The following is an 18,968-nucleotide window of genomic DNA, read 5'->3' on the forward strand; positions in this document are numbered from 1 at the left end:
ACAAAAGCAACAACACGCCGACACCTTGTAGAGAGGAGTGAGAGGAACGGCCATTGTTCCACACGATAATGTTTAAATACGTTTTGAGACTATAGTTTATTTTCTAATTCAGTATGTGGAAAATCATATTGGTTTTTCTATAATATGTTGATCATGTTTGGAAGGCTTGAGAAAAGCATATAAATCCAATATCCCTTGTTGTTTCCTATTTGAACTGTAATCTGTCCATCTGCAGGAAGATCACATGCTGACACACTGTATGATTCAACACCTGCCTAAAGCACATGAGGCTGGTGGAACTTTAATTGGGGAGGACGAGCTAGTGCTAGTGGCTGGAGCGGAATTGATGGAATGGCATCAAATACATCAAACACATGGTTTCCATGTTTCCATTCCATTTGCTCTTTTCCGGCCATTATTGTGAGCCGTTCTGCCTTCAGCAGCCTCCACTGGACTACACTGGGGTAGTAAGATCTATGGATTACTAGGACAGTCAAGGAGAGTACTGGTGCTATGAGAAAAACTGCATTCAAAATGGAACCTTATGCAATACTTGCTGCATGAATTTTATTCCCTACATACTGATCGACTTTAATTCCCTACATAGTGCACGACTTTTACTCCCTACGTAGTGCACAAATTTGATTCCCTACATAGTGCACAACTTTTATTCCCTACAAAGTGCACAACTTTTATTCCCAACATACTGTCACGACTTCCGCCGAAGTCGGTTCCTCTCCTTGTTCGAGCGACGTTCGGCGGTCGACGTCACCAATCTTCTACCCATCGCCGATCCACCTTTCATTTTCCATTTGTTTTGTCTTGTTTTCCCACACACCTGGTTTACATTTCCCTCATTACATGTCGTGTATTTAACCCTTTGTTCACCCCATGTCTGTGTGTGAAATTGTTTGTTGTTTGTTTGATAATTAAACTGCTCCAGTTATTACACAGTTCTGCTCTCCTGCGTCTGACTTCCCTGGCACCAGTTACGCACCCCTTACACATACTGCATGACTTCTATTCCCTACATAGTGCACAACTTTTATTCCCTACATAGTGCACAACTTTTATTCCCTACATAGTGCACAACTTTTATTCACAACATAGTGCACAACTTTAATTCCCTACAATACATGTGGCAGATGAGAGAGTAACCACAGAGAGACAGAGAGAGAGATGAGAGAGTAACCACAGAGAGACACAGAGATAGAGAGAGAGAATAACTACAGAGACACCGAGAGAGAGAGAGATAATAACTACAGACAGGCACAGAGAGAGAGAGAGAATAACTACAGAGAGACACAGAGAGAGATGAGATAACTACAGAGACACAGAGAGAGAGAGAGAGATACTAACTACAGAGAGACACAGAGATAGAGAGATAATAACTACAGAGAGACACAGAGAGAGAGAGAGATAACTACAGAGAGACACAGAGAGAGAGAGATAATAACTACAGAGAGACACAGAGAGATATGAGATAAAAACTACAGAGACACAGAGAGAGACAGAGGGGAGAGGAGAGGATTAGTGTCCATGTACTGTATACCAGGTGACTGTGTGTCACTAAGGAGCTGGTGGGCTAAATATTAGTGTAATACTCAACATCTGTACCGACGTCTAAACACCAGTCTACCTACTGTAGGCACCTTGAACTGAACCCAATCCTCTATCTTACTGATATGGTAGCATACTATCACACCTTTCTGAATGAGACACTGCACTCTGTATTCCTCATACACTACCTGTACACTTCAATAATGCAAGGTGACTGACGCTGGACCAAAGTCTGAAGTGATTGATGATGAGAACCTGAATGACAGGGGAGTCTTTCCATGTCATTTCAGCAAGCCTTGAGACCCAAGCATTTGGCTACACCTGCAATAACATCTAAACACGTGTATGTGACCAATACATTTGATTTGATTTGACCATCACAGATTGTTCTGGAATTGTTTCTGTAGTTAGAAACAGGTAAAGATAAAGACAGGTAAAAAAAAAAAAACATTATTTTGTTGAAATGTTATTTTTCTCTCTGAGAAATGTAGCTAATTGATTGCACCAAGATTTGCCATTTTAATTTATAGGATTCAAATAATATTAAAATAAATATTGTGGACAAAATCTGATTTGGACCAAACGTCTACCTACCAATGAGTAAGACATGACAAATACAACGGAATGGGCAAAATCCACACACAGCTTGAATTGTGAGGATGACCACACAATTTACTTTCACAATGAGACTATTGGTTTTCTTCCCAAAGGTGCAAAGGAAATGTTAGTTAACACAAAAGACCATCCCACTGGGTAAAATACTGTGGTTTTATAGCAGGAACAGGGGCTTCTAGTGGTCAAAACTTGCACTTCCACACTACTTTTAAAAAAAAGTCACTTAAGAACAAATTCTTATTTACAATGAACGCCTACCCCAGCCAACACTGGGACAATTGTAAACCGCCCTATGGGACTCCCAATCAAGGCCAGATGTGATGCAGCCTGGATTTGAACCAGGGACTGCAGTGACACCTCTCACACTGAGATGCAGTGCTTTAGACAGTTGCGCCACTTTTGAGTCTACAACTTATAGTGACTAGTGCAAGCAACTTCAATGACACATTTCTCTGTACAAAAACACCAGATTCAAAGAGAATACATTACATAGTATGGAGAAGCAATACTCCAAGCCACAGCTTCATACTACTTGTCAAATGTAGAGTACTGATACTGCATACTGGTTGTGGGGTGGGATTGGTATGGGGTGTGGGGGGGTCTGTGTTCCGTGGGTGGCTTTTGATATTTTCATGTCTTACTCATTGGTAGGAATATGTTTGTTCAAATCGGATGTTGGGTACTATATTTATTGAATATTACCTGAATCCTATAAATGAAAATGGCCAATTTGGGTGCAATTTATTAGCTTAATTTCTCATAGATCAAATTATATTTCAACAACAAGTTTCAGGACTGCTAATGGTAACTACGGAAATATTTCAGAACATTCTGAGTTGATGGGGTGTCAAATCCTCTTTCTTGTACTTTTTAAGGTAGAACGAACCAGGGCTGTTTCTCTTGAGATGAACCAGACCAGACTTATTTTGTATCACCTTGCCTTCTATCTATTCCTCCCTCCCTCCCTCCCACCTTGTCTGACAGTGAGAAGAGGCCCTTCAGGGGTCCAGGGGCCTGTACACCACCATCTCTTTCCCTCGTTATTCAAGGACACACTAATACACCACAATCAATGGTTCTGTATAATAATAACTACAGATTATGAATGGGACGGCCGCTCCATCCTGCTCTGTTGATCATTAACCAAATCATTAACCCAATGGTGATCATTAATACACTGCCTTTCCTACGTTGCGTCCCAAATATCACCCTATGCTCTATATAGTGCGTTCATTTTTCCAAGAGCCCTATGGACTCTGGTCAAAAGTAGTGCACTATGAAATGAATAGAGTGCCATTTGGAATGCAGGCCTTGCATCCCTCATCTTCCACTTTGTTACGGTCAGAGGTTTATTATGCTATCCAACGGCCATCCCTGACGTCTCTTAGCCAAGCTGGGGCCATTTATAATGCAAGCACAGGCTTCTCTTCCTCCGCTATATATCCTCCTCCGTCTGCCCTTCTCCTCCTCCTCCTCCATTTCTCCTTGTCCTCCTCCATCTCTCCTCCATTCCTCCTCCTCCTCTTCCGCATCCATTCCTCCTCCTCCTCCTCCATTCCTTCTCCTCCTCCTCCTCCCTGAGATGGCATATTGATCCGTGCTGGGAGCACACACAGACTAATCTAGTTTAGATCAATGCTCTCCTTCCTCTCTAACCCCATCCACAGTGGCTCTCTTTCCACTCTAACCCCATCCACAGTGCCTCTCTTTCCACTCTAACCCCATCCACAGTGCCTCTCTTTCCTCTCTAACCCCATCCACAGTGCCTCTCTTTCCTCTCTAACCCCATCCACAGTGCCTCTCTTTCCTCTCTAACCCCATCCACAGTGGTTCTCTTTCCCCTCTAACCCCATCCACAGTGCCTCTCTTTCCCCTCTAACCCCATCCACAGTGGCTCTCTTTCCCCTCTAACCCCTCCCACAGTGCCTCTCTTTCCACTCTAACCCCATCCACAGTGCCCCTTTCCCCTCTAACCCCATCCACATTGGCTCTCTTTCCACTCTAACCCCATCCACAGTGCCTCTCTTTCCTCTCTAACCCCATCCACAGTGGCTCTCTTTCCCCTCTAACCCCATCCACAGTGGCTCTCTTTCCTCTCTAACCCCATCCACAGTGCCCCTTTCCCCTCTAACCCCATCCACATTGGCTCTCTTTCCCCTCTAACCCCATCCACAGTGCCCCTTTCCCCTCTAACCCCATCCACAGTGCCTCTTTTCCTCTCTCCTTGGCTGCCTTAATCTCTCTCTCCCTCTCTTTTGTCCTCTCAACCTGTCTCCCTCCCTCTGTCCTTGCCTCCAAGCTTCTCTCACACCCTCCCTCCCTCCCTCCCATCCTCCCTCATTTCCTCCCTCATTTCCTCCCTCCCTCCCTCCCTCCTTCCCTCTCTCCTTCCCTCTCTCTCTCCTTTCCTCCATGTCTCCTTTCCGCTAGCCCCACCTCCATCCCTCCCTCTACGCCTGTCTCCCTCCATTCCTCCATCCCTCCATCTGTGCATCTCTCCCTCCGTCCCTAGCTCTACACCTCACTCCCTCCATCCCTCCCTCTACACATGTCTCCCTCCATCCCTCCCTCTACACATGTCTCCCTCCATCCCTCCCTCTACACCTCACTCCCTCCATCCCTCCCTCTACACCTCACTCCCTCCATCCCTGCCTCTACACCTCACTCCCTCCATCCCTGCCTCTACACCTCACTCCCTCCATCCCTGCCTCTACACCTCACTCCCTCCATCCCTCCCTCTACACCTCACTCCCTCCATCCCTCCCTCTACACCTCACTCCCTCCATCCCTCCCTCTACACCTCACTCCCACCACCCGTCCCTCTACACCTCACTCCCTCCACACCTCCCTCTACACCTCACTCCCTCCACCCCTCCCTCTACACGTCTCCCTCCATCCCTCCCTCTACACATGTCTCCCTCCATCCCTCCCTCTACACATGTCTCCCTCCATCCCTCCCTCTACGCCTCACTCCCTCCACCCCTCCCTCTACACCTCACTCCCTCCATCCCTCCCTCTACACCTCACTCCCTCCACCCCTCCCTCTACACATGTCTCCCTCCATCCCTCCCTCTACACCTCACTCCCTCCATCCCTCCCTCTACACATGTCTCCCTCCATCCCTCCCTCTACGCCTCACTCCCTCCACCCCTCCCTCTACACCTCACTCCCTCCATCCCTGCCTCTACACCTCACTCCCTCATCCCTCCCTCTACACCTCACTCCCTCCACCCCTCCCTCTACACCTCACTCCCTCCATCCCTCCCTCTACACCTCACTCCCTCCATCCCTTCCTCTACACATGTCTCCCTCCATCCCTCCTTCTACGCCTGTCCCCCTCCATCCCTCCCTCTACACCTGTCCCTCTCCATCCATCCCTCTATGCATGTCTCCCTCCATCTCTCCCTTTATGCCTGTCTCCCTCCATCTCTCCCTCTATGCCTGTCTCCCTCCATCCCTCCCTCTATGCCTGTCTCCCTCCATCTCTCCCTCTATGCCTGTCTCCCTCCATCTCTCCCTCTATGCCTGTCTCCCTCCATCTCTCCCTCTATGCCTGTCTCCCTCCATCTCTCCCTCTATGCCTGTTTCCCTCCTTCCCTGCCTGCCAACTCTAATGTAGCTAGAGGACTCAATAGTCTCTCCCCAGAGAGCCTTGAGAGTAATGTTTAAACAGAGGTAGATCGATGCTACAATGAGCCTGAGTGTAAATATATTTTTTAAATTGGACGAGAGGAGGGATTAGGGATTTGAAATGAAGTGGATCCAGATAAATGTGATATAATAAACACTATTTAAAATCATTATTCATATTCCTGGGTGGAGATGGTGGAATTGAGTGGTGTTGTGTGTACAAATAGGGATATCATTAAGATGAATATGTGAGCAATAGCTCACCTAGGTGGAGGCTGGAGGGATTTGATGCTGTAACGGTAAGTTATACTGCCACTAGAAAGACAAAAGCCACATATCAAAACCATGTACATTGTATGGATGTGTGGGGCTTTCAATGTAGAGAGACAGGGGCCACATTGTTGTGTGTCTGTTTACTGCAGAACTTGCTGAGTGTATGCTCAGGGGTCAAACGCAATGCAAAGGTCAGGGGTTAGAGGTCAGAGGAGTATCCCTGCGTGCCTCTGAGCAAACGTGTGCTGTGTGTGATTTATACATATTTTTTAAACTGAAATGAGCAGAGACTGGTTTGGTTAAATATAGAACAGGGCTGATGACGACTTTGAGGATGATGCGGGCAGTACATTCCTCCCAAATGCCAAATGTTGGTCTCTTGCTCACTCCCTCCCTTCTTCCCTCCCTCCCTTCGTCCTTCCCTAATCCCCCTTCCTCCCCTCCGTCCACAATCTGGATGACAGTAGCAGCCACAACAGCCTCTCAGAGCAGAGCAACTACACAAGCTGACTCTTTAGAACCCTGGCCTGCTTGGCTTGGCGCTGGTGCCCTGTGGACGCCAGGGGACATGGCTGCCACCGCTACCGCCTCGCTGCCCACTGGCTCACGTCACATGACTGCTGGCCCACACGGTTGCACACGAGGAGTGATGCTGCTATCGTCCCTATGCCTAGTGGGTGTGGAGGGTGCAGAGAATAGAGGAGGACTACAGTAACATTCTCTTTTACTTCCAGTGAGGGAGAGAGAGGGAGGGAGATAGTCAGGGAGGGAGAGAGAGGGAGGGAGATAGTCATGGAGGGAGAGAGTGAGAGGGAGATTGTCAGGGAGGGAGAGAGAGGTAGGGAAATAGTCAGGGAGGGAGAGAGAGGGAGAGAGATAGTCAGGGAGGGAGAGAAATGGAGGGAGATAGTCAGGGAGGGAGAGAGAGAGAGGGAGGGAGATAGTCAGGGAGGGAGAGAGAGAAAGAGAGAAAGAGGAGTCCAACCCCTCCTCCTTCTACCCCACTCCATCTCTCCTTCATCCTCTCACTCTGGCCCTCCCCCTTCTTCCTCCCTTTGTCCTTCTCCCTCTGTTCCAGCTCTGGCCTTCCTCCCACCTCCTCCATCCCTCCTCCTCCCTCTGTTCCATGAGAAAAGCATTGGAAGAGAGAGGCAGTGATGAAGCGTGATCCAACCTTCCAGCGGGCCCAAATGACCTGAGTAATCCCTCATCAGCTGTGTACAGAGGAGGAGAGGGAGGGGGACATAAAGATAGACAGATAAAGAGAGAGAGAGAGAGAGAGAGAGAGAGAGAGAGAGAGAGAGAGAGAGAGAAAGGGATAGAGGCAGTGTGCTGGCAGGCAGAGTTCATCAGCCCAGACAGAGCCACGGCAGGATGAACATGGTTGTAAGGGATAGACCCAGCAGACAGTCAGTCAGTCAAGCCAGGCTGGACATGCAACAAAATACAGTCCATCGTGGATCACATGCTGTGGATGCATCCTAAATCGCACCCTATTCCCTATGGGCCTCTGGTCAAAAGTAGTGCACTAAATTAGGTACAATTTGGGATACTACCTATGACTCTCCACTCCACCAGTCACATGGTGATTGATAATAATGCTGGAGGGGCAACCACTCTGTATACAGATTTACACTGCTGATACAGATGCTGAAAACATGGAGGGAGGTTAGCTGTTAGTGTTGTAAGACAATCATAAATGTCCCCATAAGGCAATCATATTATTCCTATATCATCCCAATGATGAACTCTCATCTACTGAACACAGTCACCTTGGGGTTACTCTGACTGTAGGTATAACTGTGTCTCTGGGTGTCATTAGAAAGCAGGGGGGACCGGGGGAACGGGAGACAGGGGGACCGGGAGACAAAGGGACCAGGTATCTGGGTGTCATTAGAAAGCAGGGGGGACCGGGGGACTGGGAGACCGGGGGACCGGGAGACCGGGGGAACTGGAGACCGGGGGAACTGGAGACCGGGGGACCGGGAGACAGGGGGACCGGGAGACAGGGGGACCGGGGGACCGGGAGACAGGGGGACCGGGAGATAGGGGGACCGGGAGACCGGGGGAACGGGAGACAGTGGGACCGGGAGACAGGGGGACCGGGAGACTGGGGGACCGGGTCTCTGGGTGTCATTAGAAAGCAGGGGGGACCGGGAGACCGGGAGACCGGGGGAACGGGAGACAGGGAGACCGGGGGGAATGTGTAAACTACAAGATCCAGCAGTTACAGATGCACTACATTTAAACAACACAAATACATTTTTACAATCCCTAAAACACTTGCAGACCTCAGTGAAGTCAAATCAAATCAAATCAAATCAAATCAAATTTTATTTGTCACATACACATGGTTAGCAGATGTTAATGCGAGTGTAGCGAAATGCTTGTGCTTCTAGTTCCGACAATGCAGTAATAACAAGTAATCTAACTAACAATTCCAAACTACTGTCTTGTACACAGTGTAAGGGGATAAAGAATATGTACATAAGGATATATGAATGAGTGATGGTACAGAGCAGCATAGGCAAGATACAGTAGATGGTATCGGGTACAGTATGTACAAATGAGATGAGTATGTAAACAAAGTGGCATAGTATAGTATAAAGTGGCTAGTGATACATGTATTACATAAGGATACCGTCGATGATATAGAGTACAGTATATACGTATGCGTATGAGATGAATAATGTAGGGTAAGTAACATTTATATAAGGTAGCATTGTTTAAAGTGGCTAGTGATATATTTACATCATTTCCCATCAATTCCCATTATTAAAGTGGCTGGAGTTGAGTCAGTGTCAGTGTGTTGGCAGCAGCCACTCAGTGTTAGTGGTGGCTGTTTAACAGTCTGATGGCCTTGAGATAGAAGCTGTTTTTCAGTCTCTCGGTCCCAGCTTTGATGCACCTGTACTGACCTCGCCTTCTGGATGATAGCGGGGTGAACAGGCAGTGGCTCGGGTGGTTGATGTCCTTGATGATCTTTATGGCCTTCCTGTGACATCGGGTGGTGTAGGTGTCCTGGAGGGCAGGTAGTTTGCCCCCGGTGATGCGTTGTGCAGACCTCACTACCCTCTGGAGAGCCTTACGGTTGAGGGCGGTGCAGTTGCCATACCAGGCGGTGATACAGCCCGCCAGGATGCTCTCGATTGTGCATCTGTAGAAGTTTGTGAGTGCTTTTGGTGACAAGCCGAATTTCTTCAGCCTCCTTCTTCACGATGCTGTCTGTGTGAGTGGACCAATTCAGTTTGTCTGTGATGTGTATGCCGAGGAACTTAAAACTTGCTACCCTCTCCACTACTGTTCCATCGATGTGGATAGGGGGGTGTTCCCTCTGCTGTTTCCTGAAGTCCACAATCATCTCCTTAGTTTTGTTGACGTTGAGTGTGAGGTTGTTTTCCTGACACCACACTCCGAGGGCCCTCACCTCCTCCCTGTAGGCCGTCTCATCGTTGTTGGTAATCAAGCCTACCACTGTTGTGTCGTCCGCAAACTTGATGATTGAGTTGGAGGCGTGCGTGGCCACGCAGTCGTGGGTGAACAGGGAGTACAGGAGAGGGCTCAGAACGCAACCTTGTGGGGCCCCAGTGTTGAGGATCAGCGGGGAGGAGATGTTGTTGCCTACCCTCACCACCTGGGGGCGGCCCGTCAGGAAGTCCAGTACCCAGTTGCACAGGGCGGGGTCGAGACCCAGGGTCTCGAGCTTGATGACGAGCTTGGAGGGTACTATGGTGTTGAATGCCGAGCTGTAGTCGATGAACAGCATTCTCACATAGGTATTCCTCTTGTCCAGATGGGTTAGGGCAGTGTGCAGTGTGGTTGAGATTGCATCGTCTGTGGACCTATTTGGGCGGTAAGCAAATTGGAGTGGGTCTAGGGTGTCAGGTAGGGTGGAGGTGATATGGTCCTTGACTAGTCTCTCAAAGCACTTCATGATGACGGATGTGAGTGCTACGGGGCGGTAGTCATTTAGCTCAGTTACCTTAGCTTTCTTGGGAACAGGAACAATGGTGGCCCTCTTGAAGCATGTGGGAACAGCAGACTGGTATAGGGATTGATTGAATATGTCCGTAAACACACCGGCCAGCTGGTCTGCGCATGCTCTGAGGGCGCGGCTGGGGATGCCATCTGGGCCTGCAGCCTTGCGAGGGTTAACACGTTTAAATGTCTTACTCACCTCGGCTGCAGTGAAGGAGAGACCGCATGTTTTCGTTGCAGGCCGTGTCAGTGGCACTGTATTGTCCTCAAAGCGGGCAAAAAAGTTATTTAGTCTGCCTGGGAGCAAGACATCCTGGTCCGTGACTGGGCTGGGTTTCTTCCTGTAGTCCGTGATTGACTGTAGACCCTGCCACATGCCTCTTGTGTCTGAGCCGTTGAATTGAGATTCTACTTTGTCTCTGTACTGGCGCTTAGCTTGTTTGATAGCCTTGCGGAGGGAATAGCTGCACTGTTTGTATTCGGTCATGTTACCAGACACCTTGCCCTGATTAAAAGCAGTGGTTCGCGCTTTCAGTTTCACACGAATGCTGCCATCAATCCACGGTTTCTGGTTAGGGAATGTTTTAATCGTTGCTATGGGAACGACATCTTCAACGCACGTTCTAATGAACTCGCACACCGAATCAGCGTATTCGTCAATGTTGTTATCTGACGCAATACGAAACATCTCCCAGTCCACGTGATGGAAGCAGTCTTGGAGTGTGGAGTCAGCTTGGTCGGACCAGCGTTGGACAGACCTCAGCGTGGGAGCCTCTTGTTTTAGTTTCTGTCTGTAGGCAGGGATCAACAAAATGGAGTCGTGGTCAGCTTTTCCGAAAGGGGGGCGGGGCAGGGCCTTATATGCGTCGCGGAAGTTAGAGTAACAATGGTCCAAGGTCTTTCCTCCCCTGGTTGCGCAATCGATATGCTGATAAAATTTGGGGAGTCTTGTTTTCAGATTAGCCTTGTTAAAATCCCCAGCTACAATGAATGCAGCCTCCGGATAAATTGTTTCCAGTTTGCAGAGAGTTAAATAAAGTTCGTTCAGAGCCATCGATGTGTCTGCTTGGGGGGGGATATATACGGCTGTGATTATAATCGAAGAGAATTCTCTTGGTAGATAATGCGGTCTACATTTGATTGTGAGGAATTCTAAATCAGGTGAACAGAAGGATTTGAGTTCCTGTATGTTTCTTTCATCGCACCATGTCACGTTAGTCATAAGGCATACGCCCCCGCCCCTCTTTTTACCAGAAAGATGTTTTTTCCTGTCTGCGCGATGCGTGGAGAAACCTGTTGGCTGCACCGCTTCGGATTGCGTCTCTCCAGTAAGCCACGTTTCCGTGAAGCAAAGAACGTTACAGTCTCTGATGTCCCTCTGGAATGCTACCCTTGCTCGGATTTCATCAACCTTGTTGTCAAGAGACTGGACATTGGCAAGAAGAATGCTAGGGAGTGGTGCGCGCTGTGCCCGTCTCCGGAGTCTGACCAGTAGACCGCCTCGTTTCCCTCTCTTTCGGCGTCGTTTTTTTGGGTCGCTGCATAGGATCCACTCCGTTGTCCTGTTTGTAAGGCAGAACACAGGATCCGCGTCGCGAAAAACATATTCTTGGTCGTACTGATGGTGAGTTGATGCTGATCTTATATTCAGTAGTTCTTCTCGACTGTATGTAATGAAACCTAAGATGACCTGGGGTACTAATGTAAGAAATAACACGTAAAAAAACAAAAAACTGCATAGTTTCCTAGGAACGCGAAGCGAGGCGGCCATCTCTGTCGGCGCCGGAAGTCATCCCTCATCAGCGTTCTAAACTGCCCTGTTGGCACCAAAGATTCAAGATGTAATGAGGTTTTGTAAATGATTCCAAACATGGGGGAGGGGGGTTGGGGGGGGGGGGGGTGGGCATTGACACTCCAGCACTTTGGATTGGAAATGATATCATGACTATGAGGTTAAAGTGCAGACTGTCAGCCTTAATTTGAGGGTATTTTCATCCATATGGGGTGAACTGTTTATATGGGGTGAACTGTTTATATGGGGTGAACCGTTTATATGGGGTGAACCGTTTATATGGGGTGAACCGTTTATATGGGGTGAACCGTTTATATGGGGTGAACTGTTTATATGGGGTGAACCGTTTATATGGGGTGAACCGTTTATATGGGGTGAACCGTTTATATGGGGTGAACCGTTTATATGGGGTGAACCGTTTATATGGGGTGAACTGTTTATATGGGGTGAACTGTTTATATGGGGTGAACTGTTTCTATGGGGTGAACCGTTTATATGGGGTGAACCGTTACAGCACTTTCTGTACATAGTTTTTGGGACAAAATTAACTTATATGTGTAATAAAGTAGTCAAAAGTTTAGGATTTAGTCCCATATTCCTAACACCCTCCTGCCGAGTGGCACAGCAGTCTAAGGCACTGCATGTCAGTGCTAGAGGTATCACTACAGACACTGGTTCAATCCCAGGCTTTATCACAAAAAGCTGTGATTGGGAGTCCCATCGGGTGGCGCACAATTGGCCAAGTGTTGCCTGGTTCAGGGGAGTGTTTAGCTGGAGTAGGCCGTCATTGTAAAATAAGGACTTGTTCTTGACTGACTTGCCTAGTTAAATAAATATGAATTAAATAATCAAGCTTGTGACTCTACAAACTTGTTGAATGCATTTCCTGTTTGTTTTGGTTGTGTTTCAGATTATTTGGGCCCAATAGAAGTTAACGGTAAATAATGTTATGTGCTGGAGTACAGAGCCAAAAAATATACATATTGTCTATAAGAGAAACAGGAATCCATGTGGGATGCACCCTTAGTCTTCCTTCTGAGGAGAGAGCAAGATCAACCCATTTTATAATTTGAATAATTTGCTTATTTTCCACTAAATGGCCTTGTAATGGTTCAATTGTCATCCTCTCTTTCAACAGTAAATAGCTGTCCTTTGAAATATGAGCGTTTGTGATAATGAGAATTTAATCACAACAGTTGCAGGTTTATCGAGGGTGTGGAGAATGATAGTTTAAAGATTCCCCAAGAAAGATAACTAATTATGAAGATTTCAAGCTAATTTCAGCCCTTGTGTAATGGACCGAGACAATTATGATTACAAACACTTCACAATAATGTAGTGTCATGGTGAGGATAGAATGAATAATGGCCAATAAAATAAGAAGAGGAAGGAATACAATCTAAAATGTGCCTGGAAATGTAAAATGGACATTTGATTAATTTGGAGATGGAAGAAACACACACCTGTTTACGAGAGGTGCTAGCTAGTGGAGTAGATCACCTGTTTACGAGAGGTGCTGGCTGGTGGAGTAGATCACCTGTTTACGAGAGGTGCTACCTAGTGGAGTAGATCACCTGTTTACGAGAGGTGCTAGCTAGTGGAGTAGATCACCTGTTTACGAGAGGTGCTACCTAGTGGAGTAGATCACCTGTTTACGAGAGGTGCTAGCTAGCGGAGTAGAACACCTGTTTATGTGAGGTGCTGGCTAGCGGAGTAGAACACTTGAAAAATTAAAGTAGAGGCGCACACTAGGAGCTCAGATGCAATAAATGAATAACCAGCATTTGGACAGCCAAGCTGTCTTCATCAGGGTTTACAACAAACACTGCAGGTCACTAGTTTATAGAGTTTGAAAGGACACGCAGGTGTCTGTTCTCATGGTCGTCTGTGGCTTGATTTCATTGGTCAATTTACAGATATAAATAGAACACATAAAAAGCATGAATGGATTACATACAATCACAGATACAATGTGGCAACATAGACCTAAATTTAGTTTGCGCTTCATTTTGCCCACATCCTTTTTACCACAAGTACAAATTCTAAGATAAATAACTGCCTTAGAGGAGCACGTGATAACACCTTTGATTGGGATCCGTTTCCCTGTTTGAGGATGTTTGAGGATGTTTGCATGTGTTTACATGCATAAGCGCCATTGCATTGAGCGCAGCCTTTACCCTTATAGTTTCCATCAGGATCGAGGCGCAATGAGACGTTATGCGGGGATATTTCGGGGTTATAAATCAGAGTTTAGCATTTGAGTTTGATCTGAAGCCATTTGTGTGATTATTGTGTTTTTGCTATCCATTGTAAATTATATTTATAGGCCTACGTAGCCACATTGTATCTGTGATCGTATGTAATCCATTCATGCTTTTTATGTGTTCTATTTATATCTGTAAATCGACCAATGAAATCAACTCCCAGCCAGCCATGATTACTGACACCCGTGTGTCCTTTCAAAGTGAGTGACCTTTTAAACTAGTGACCTGCAGTGCTTGTCATTATATCCTGATGAAGACCGATTGACTGTCCAAACGTTGGTTATTCATCTATTGGATCTGAGCTCCTACAGTGAGCTCTCCTTTTCTTTTTCAAACATTTCATTCATTTTCCCAGACACTCTTATACAGAGTGGCTAGCAGGTAGGGCATCCATCTTAGGGGGAGACTAGGTGAAACAACCACAAGTTCATTGTAGTACATTCTAAAGTACATTTTTGTAGATTCTAAAGTTAATTTTATTACCTTTTAGTACATTGTAAAGTACTTTCTAATGTTAATTGTAGTACATTGTAGTACATTCTAAAGTACATTTTAGTACATTCCAAATCACATTTTATTACATTTTAAAGTACATTTCAGTACATTGATGTACATTCTAAAGTACATTTTAGTACATTCTAAAGTGCATTTCAGTACATTCATGTACATTCTAAATCACATTTTATTACATTCTAAAGTACATTTCAGTACATTCATGTACATTCTAAATCACATTTTATTACATTCTAAAGTACATTTCAGTACATTCATGTACATTCTAAATCACATTTTATTACATTCTAAAGTACATTTCAGTACATTGATGTACATTCTAAAGTACATTTTAGTACATTTTTTATATATATTTTAAATATCCTAGAACAACAACAATACGTTGTGTCCTATCACACCAAAATGCCCTTTCTTGGTAGTGAGCACTAGGACTGGCGTACAGTAATCCACTGCTTTACTACAGTCAAGTTTAGACTGCAAATGACATATGACAGAAAAGTATTCGGGGGCCATTTTCTAACACACAACTAACTGCTGTGAATGTTGTAAATTAGATTAAGCTGAGAAGTATTGAATGGCTGCTGAGCACTTCCCCGGTCTGCCAGCTCAGCAGCTTTCATTGATAATGCAATTTCATTTCTCATTGCTGCTGCTGCTGCTTAGCGGAGGACAACCTTGCTGATTTTACATATGTAATTCAACCGCTCTGACTAGCTTAGTGGATGTGTGTGTCTGTGTGTGGGCGGGATGGGGTTTGTGTGTGTGTATGTTTGCATTTGTGTGTGTGTGTGTGGGGGGGGTGAGTGTGTGTATGGGTGTGTGTGAGTGTTTGCATTTGTGTGTGTGTGTGTGTGTGTGTGTTTGCATGTGTGTGTGTTTGCATTTGTGTGTGTGTGTGTGTGTGTGTGTGTGTGTGTGTGTGTGTGTGTTTGCATGTGTGTGTGTGTGTGTGTGTGTGTGTGTGTGTGTGTGTGTGTGTGTGTGTGTGTTTGCATTTGTATGTGTGTGTGTGTGTTTGCATTAATGTGTGTGTGTGTGTGTGTGTGTGTGTGTGTGAGTGTGTTTGCATGTGTGTGTGTGTATGTGTTTGCATTTGTGTGTGTGTGTGTGTTTGCATTTGTGTGTGTGTGTGTGTGTGTGTGTGTTTGCATTTGTGTTTGTGTGTATGTGTGCATACCTTCAATTCCCCCTAACCTAAACCTACCTCTTTCAGACAGCCCATGAAGTTGTTGCTGACAGGAGAACCAGGTAGGTCAGCCGTACTAGGACTCCCACCCACGTAGAAGAAGTCATCAGACCCCAGCATGGTGTAGTCTTCCTGGGTATAGCCTGTTGTGGTGAGGATCCCATCCACAGAGATGGTCACCTGTTATAGGGTAACACATACCAAAGCCAAGGCATTAGTCGCTGAGGTGGAACTGCTTGTTCAGTATGTATAGGATACACACACCTCTCTCCTTGGTCTGCTATGACCTAATGGACTATATCTATGTATTTTACTCCTAACGGAGATCACCTGGGCTAGTAGCTAGTTCCTAGTATATCGTAACTAGTAGCTACAGTGACTTCAGAAGGTATTCATACCACTTGACATATTCCAGATTTTTTTTGTGTTTACAGCCTGAATTCAAAATGGATAAAATATATTTATTTTCTCACCCATTTACATGACCGATAATGACAAAATAGAAGAAAAAAAATTGAGAAATGTTTTGGAAATTTATTGAAAATGAAAAACATAAGTATTACGTTTACTGAAGCATTCGTACGCCTGAGTCAATACTTTGTAGAATCACCTTACAGCTGTGAGTCTTTCTGGGTAAGTCTCTAAGAGCTTTCCACACCTGGATTGTGCAACATTCGCCCATTATTTGTTTCTAAATTCTTCAAGCTCTGTCAAATTGGTTGTTGGTCATTTCTAGACAACCGTTTTCAGATCTTGCCATAGATTTTCATGTAGATTTAAGTCAAAACTATAACTCGGCCACTTAGGAATATTCACTGTCTTCTTGGTAAGCAACTCCAGTATAGATTTTGCCTTGTGTTTTAGGTTATTGTCCTGCTGAAAGGTGAATTAATCTCCCAGTGTCTGGTGGAAAGCAAACTGAACCTGGTTTTCCTTTAGGATGTTGCCTGTGCTTAGTACACAGTAATGTGTTCTATTGGATTTGCCCCAAACATAACACTTCATATTCAGGACAAAAAGTAAATTGTTTTGCCACTATTTTTGCAGCATTAATTTAGTGCCTTATTCTGTGCAGGTAGTAACTGCAATATTGTTTCTCCTATTACACCCATTAAACTCGGTCACAATTGGCCTCATGGTGAAATCCTTGAGTGGTTTCCTTCCTCTCCGGCATCTGAGTTAGGAAGGACGCCTGTATCTTGGTAGTGATTGGGTGTATTGATACACCATCTAAAGTGTAATTAATAACTTCACCATGCTCAAAGGGATATTCAGTGTCTAATTTTTGTATCTACCAATAGGTGCCCTTCTTTGTGAGGCATTGGAAAACCTCCCCGGTCTTTGTGGTGGATTGTGTCTTTGAAATTCACTGTTCGACTGAGGGACCTTACAGATAGTTGTATGTGTGAGTTACAGAGATGAGGTAGTCATTAAAAAAATCATAATAAACACTATTATTGCACACGGAGTGAGTCCATGAAACTCATTATGTGACTTCCTTAGGCTTGACATAACAAATGAATACTTATTGACTCTTCATTGTTTATTAATTTATAAAAATGTCTAACAACATGATTCCACTTTGACATCACGGCGTGTCGTGTGAAGGCCAGTGATAAAATACTCAAGCTGGAACACGACAAAAGTTGGAAAAAGTCTTGGGGTGTGAATACTTTCTGAAGTCATTGTAGTAGATAGTACCTAGTAGATTTGTACCTTGGAGCAATAGTTTGAGAGTTTGGTTCAGACAGCGTTTGAGGTAGTATTTAATGGGTTTAGTAATAGGTAGGTTCACAGGACAGATGAAGAAAATATGTCAGAGCAGAGGACCACATTTTCTTTATCTTTTGATGGGGGTAAGAGAATGGATTCTCATTCGGTTTGGATAGTTCAGGTTGGGAGAGGGTTAGTAAAAATGGACAAATTGCCAAGGACAAATTGCTTGTACTTGTCTTAGGTTTCTGGGTTCAATTTGTAACTATACAAAACATCACACGCATATACACACACACACACACACACACACACACACACACACACACACACACACACACACACACACACACACACACACACACACACACACACACACACACACACACACACACACACACACTCGGCCTTATACACACACATGCATTACATAGGGAGGATTATCACAACTTCACAAATGCGGAAACCAAGGTTTTCATTCTTCAGAAGTTAACAGAAACACAAATAAGTTTGACATGTAAGGGGTATAAATAATTTGATGTCATACAAAGCATGATCAAGCCAATCGGGAGACAGGGTACCTCCACCAATCAAGTCAAGGGGATCAGGAGGGGGAGGGTGTAATATTAGCCACAACACACAGACGCCACTGTAACCAGCATGCTACAAACACAACATCCAGGGAAGGGGTGGGGGGACAGGACAGTGATATAAGGTGATAGGTTGAAGGTGAGTGAACGTGGAAGTGAAGTGTTAGTGGTTATGGCTGAGGAGGGTGAGGAGGGTGAAAGGGTAAAAGTCATATGATTTCAGAGGTCAGGAGGTGAAAAGGCATTGATGAGCGGTGGTGGACATGCCATGCGCCAGACTGAGTGTGTTAGAAACAACTGTCAGAGATCCGGTAAAGAAAGGGGTCGCCATTTTGTCTCTCTGTCGCCATTTTGTTTCTGTTTAGCATTTTAGAGCCCGGACTGGAGTTTTGGCGGCTGCTGGCTTGTTGAAGATTCACTCTTGTTGTTTGCATTGTGGCAGAGATTCTCTCAGTTCTTGGGTGGCGACGGTCCTCACAAAAAAAATTTGAGATTTTTATTTGATGGAAAAAAACATCAATTTTTCATGCATCCCTGACAAAAGATCAAAAGTCAGAGGGAGAATCTGGTGGTTTATTTGAGACTCGAAGAACCTCTGTGAACTTCGTAGCGATGAGGAATTAAAAAAAAGAAGTAAAAGACGGACTGAAAAAAGAGGAGGGGGAGGAGGGGGGGGGAAGAGGTTGAGAGGCCAGGGAGGATATTGAGAACTGAAGAAAGCTGTTGGTAATACAAACCCATTTCCTCATTGTTTGATAAGATGTGTCTAGGATGAAATTGAAATTATAAACAGAAAAAGAAGAGGGGGGAGGGACACACGGCAAATCCAAAAAAAGACAATAAGAATGATATCT

General features: G+C 45.4%; 1 protein-coding gene across 3 annotated transcripts in view; it reads right to left on the reverse strand.

Annotated features, from left to right (window-relative positions):
* Positions 1–18,968, reverse strand: part of LOC139407382 (neurexin 3b) — a 614,879-nt gene that overhangs the window by 464,799 nt on the left and 131,112 nt on the right. For all 3 annotated transcript variants that reach the window (XM_071151120.1, XM_071151119.1, XM_071151121.1), the window contains exon 5: positions 15,830–15,991. In XM_071151120.1, coding sequence (XP_071007221.1) covers positions 15,830–15,991 — 162 coding nt within the window. The remainder of the gene's footprint in view (positions 1–15,829; positions 15,992–18,968) is intronic.

Source organism: Oncorhynchus clarkii, chromosome 4 (assembly GCF_045791955.1).
Source record: "Oncorhynchus clarkii lewisi isolate Uvic-CL-2024 chromosome 4, UVic_Ocla_1.0, whole genome shotgun sequence".
NCBI lineage: Eukaryota > Metazoa > Chordata > Actinopteri > Salmoniformes > Salmonidae > Oncorhynchus > Oncorhynchus clarkii.